This window comes from Oncorhynchus mykiss, chromosome 19 (genome assembly GCF_057628025.1).
Source record: "Oncorhynchus mykiss isolate SJ-2025 chromosome 19, ASM5762802v1, whole genome shotgun sequence".
Lineage (NCBI taxonomy): Eukaryota > Metazoa > Chordata > Actinopteri > Salmoniformes > Salmonidae > Oncorhynchus > Oncorhynchus mykiss.
In genome coordinates this window covers 55,444,620-55,447,878 of record NC_143040.1, presented here as the reverse complement: position 1 = coordinate 55,447,878, position 3,259 = coordinate 55,444,620, and the positions used below count along the sequence as shown (strand labels likewise).

General features: G+C 40.0%; 1 protein-coding gene across 1 annotated transcript; it reads left to right on the top strand.

Annotated features, from left to right (window-relative positions):
- mgst3b (microsomal glutathione S-transferase 3b) lies at positions 1 to 2,834 on the top strand. The gene is made up of 4 exons (XM_021574537.3): positions 1 to 741; positions 1,267 to 1,389; positions 1,943 to 2,015; positions 2,412 to 2,834. The coding sequence occupies exons 1-4, from the start codon at positions 616 to 618 to the stop codon at positions 2,510 to 2,512; spliced, it is 423 nt and encodes a 140-aa protein (XP_021430212.1). The 5' UTR covers positions 1 to 615; the 3' UTR covers positions 2,513 to 2,834.
- Positions 2,835 to 3,259: the final 425 nt, after the last annotated feature.

Sequence of the window (3,259 nt, the reverse complement as noted above, 5' to 3'; positions counted from 1 at the left end):
ATGACTAATTTGCTCGCATTGGAAACGACAGGCTGTGATCTATCTTGGGTTATTTTTTATTATTTGTATTATTGAAATAGTGTATAAACTGTGATGGAGTGGAGTTTAGTCTGCTACTTGACCAAACTAGCCATACAATGATGAAGTCAGGTCATCGAGTGTCGCTCTTGAAAATTCCACCCTGCAACCCCTTCCCCTCGGAAACATTCCGCTTGTTCTTGAGGGTCAGTTTGCTACAAGGCACTGCGCATATTCTATGCTCTTTCCACAGCAGTTAGGACGGTGGGGTGATACGTAAGTCTTTCCGAAATAGAGTGCACATTATGTGGTTTACAAACAAAGTTTATTTTCAATACACCGGAGTTATTAAAAAGTAGATATTGTTTTGGACGAGTTTACTGTTTACTGGCAAGCAATCCGTACAAGCAGTATGGACCATAATAGATCGTATAAAAACATGGATGGTACTAAACACAACGCGAGAAAATAATATCGCGAGACAACAGCATACATAACCTCTCCCCTGCTCGTTATCAGCACAAATAAACAAGCCGTGAATACAGGCGGAGGTTATTCTCGAATTTAGAATTAGTTATTTTGCTGAATTCTTTTACAATGGAAATTCTAGAGCTCTTGCCATCAAGCTTCGGATATGTCATATTTACATACTTTTATAGTTGGATCATGTTGAGTTATCTTGGTGTTAAGGTTGGAGCTGCCAGAAAGAAATACGATGTGAAGGTAAGTACATGGCGTTTCTGTCTGATGATGATGCGGAAATGAAATAACTGCGCTGCAATGCCAGATAAGTACATTTTAGCACTGTAAACATAACCTTCTTCTGTTCTGAGCCGTGTTTATATAAACGAATTCCAATCCTGCTCAAATTGGGAGCTTCATTCAATGTCAGTCGGTCACTTCTTGCCTTGGCTTGACCGTACTTGAGGTGCTATGTACTTGGGGCTAAAGCAAAACACATTGAAGTAAACTTGACCTGCCCTATGTCTGTTATGCAAACAACAATGTGTACATGAGAAATACAGGTCTCCTGATGATGCAGACGTTGTATATGTTCATGTCTTTCCCCTCTTCCAGTATGTCAAGTATTTTGAATCTGGTCTCCAAGAACTTGTCCCTAATGCACCACAACTCCATCCTAATGATTACGATGCAGTAGACAGCTACTACTATTCCTATTGCTGGTACAGGAGCTCAGAGTATTACTATGCCACTTCTCACTGACTTTTTTTCTCCTCCACTGGGCAGTACCCTACCATGTACAGTGACAAGGAGCAGGTGTTCAACTGCATCCAGAGGGCCCACCAGAACACACTAGAAGTCTACCCACAGTGGCTTGTGTTCCAAACCATTGCAGCTCTTGTCTATCCAGTACGTATCTGCTTACACAAACCAGTATTACCAGGTTACATCACTTACACCGCCACACACATGGGTTGGATTTAATGTCAGCTTACATTTGAGTGGCTCTTTCACAACCACATTCAGAAACTAGTAGTCGCCCATTTTAAAATCCTCTAAATCCTCTTCCAAATTACTGCATGCTACTACCTAGTTGATCAGCATTCTTTTTTCAACTCACACACAGTGCACTATTGACCTTATCCCTGTGTCAATACTGATATATAAATGCTTCTAAAGAAAGGTTTATCACCAGTGTAATTTTCTGATAATAAGTAAACCAAGTGGGAGTGGCATACCATGTTCTCTGGATGATCATTGACAGCATGTGCTGCATTGATCTGTCCTCTTTACACAACCAACGACAGCACATACTAGTATAGGCCACACCTCACTGGTGTTGTGACAATGATTCGGCGTCTTCTCTATTTGACAGTTCACTGCCTGTTACACTGTCCGACATCCTCACTCTTTGTTTTACCCTTTTTCCTGTTACCCAATCACTCATCCTTCCACTTATAAGACTTCTGCAGCTGTGCTGGGAGCCATCTGGGTCACCAGCAGGTTCTCCTATGCCTGGGGTTACTACACCGGAGGTAAGACCATCTGTTGTAATGACATTGCACACATGACATGAACACCTCTTATCTTTGTTTATGACTTTTGAGCCAGTTTCCATTCAATAATTCACAAACAGGGTCACAGGGCATGAGTGAAAAAGGTTAAACTCCCAATCCACTCCTTGTAGATTAGATATGCTTTTAGCAACTATTTAGTATTTCAACCATAACTGCATTTTATCATTATTGTATACCATTATGGAAATTAGTACTACAGCTGTATTTTATGAAAATGTAATGTGAAACGTGCTGAAATATCCCCACATTCTGAAAAATGGTAGCGGGTAATGATTGGAAGAATCACACTCTTATTCAGCATTTTCTAAATGGCTGTAAACTATAATAATTCTACCCCCCCCCCCCCCCCCCCAGATCCAGCCAAGAGGATGAAGGGTGCCTATGGGTACATTGGTTATTTTGGAGTCATCATTCTTTCCATCGCAGTGGCTTTGCAGTTGCTTGGAGTCTTGTGAGCCAGCTGGTTCTGTCCCCTATTTGCCCTTTTTACTAAAGAAACATATGTCTTGCAATTGCTTGAGCCTTTTCATTCAAACAGCCACTATGATATCATGTAGCTGAAAAATATATTTTCAATTATGATAGTCTTTAATTACTGTCGTCTTACCAGTGTGTAAACAATTATAGGCCTATGTGTTACTGCAACATAATTGAGTTTTGTTAGTTGATACTGTGAGGACCATTGATGTATTTTTATATGATTATCAGGCATTTGTAACCTTTCATGCCCATGTACTGGCAACGCTATGTTAATAAAGATGAATGTAAACATTGTCAGAAGTTCTCATATTCAACCATGTTATAAATTCCTATGTGCTAGACTTGATATATAATTTTCTAAAGGGTAGAGAAATATAGAAGGCAAATAATATGACACTTGTGGTCTCTTGTGACTGTTTCATGTAAATTGGTGGAATTGCACTTCAAACTAGGTCATGAAACAATCTACCACACCCCTTAATATGCCAGTGAGATGCAGACAGTAGCTTAAACTGTTGTGGCCCGCTGGCCCATAGTGATTCTCTGTGATCGCTGACTTCACACTGCTCTATGAATACTATTTTCAAAATGTTTTTATAAAATAGTGCAATTGAAACACTTATTTAAGGAAGGTATCTCATCAACTGAATTGATATTGAACAGTATATGTCAGTTAGCAGGCTCAGTCCTGGTTGTAGCCTACAGTGTCTGTCTGCAATGGA

Coding starts and splice junctions, on each gene's coding strand:
- mgst3b (XM_021574537.3), top strand. CDS start 616: ATGGAAATTCTAGAGCTCTTGCCATCAAGCTTCGGATATGTCATATTT. Junction 742..1,266: donor GAAAGAAATACGATGTGAAG/GTAAGTACATGG, acceptor TCCACTGGGCAG/TACCCTACCATGTACAGTGA. Junction 2,016..2,411: donor CTGGGGTTACTACACCGGAG/GTAAGACCATCT, acceptor CCCCCCCCCCAG/ATCCAGCCAAGAGGATGAAG.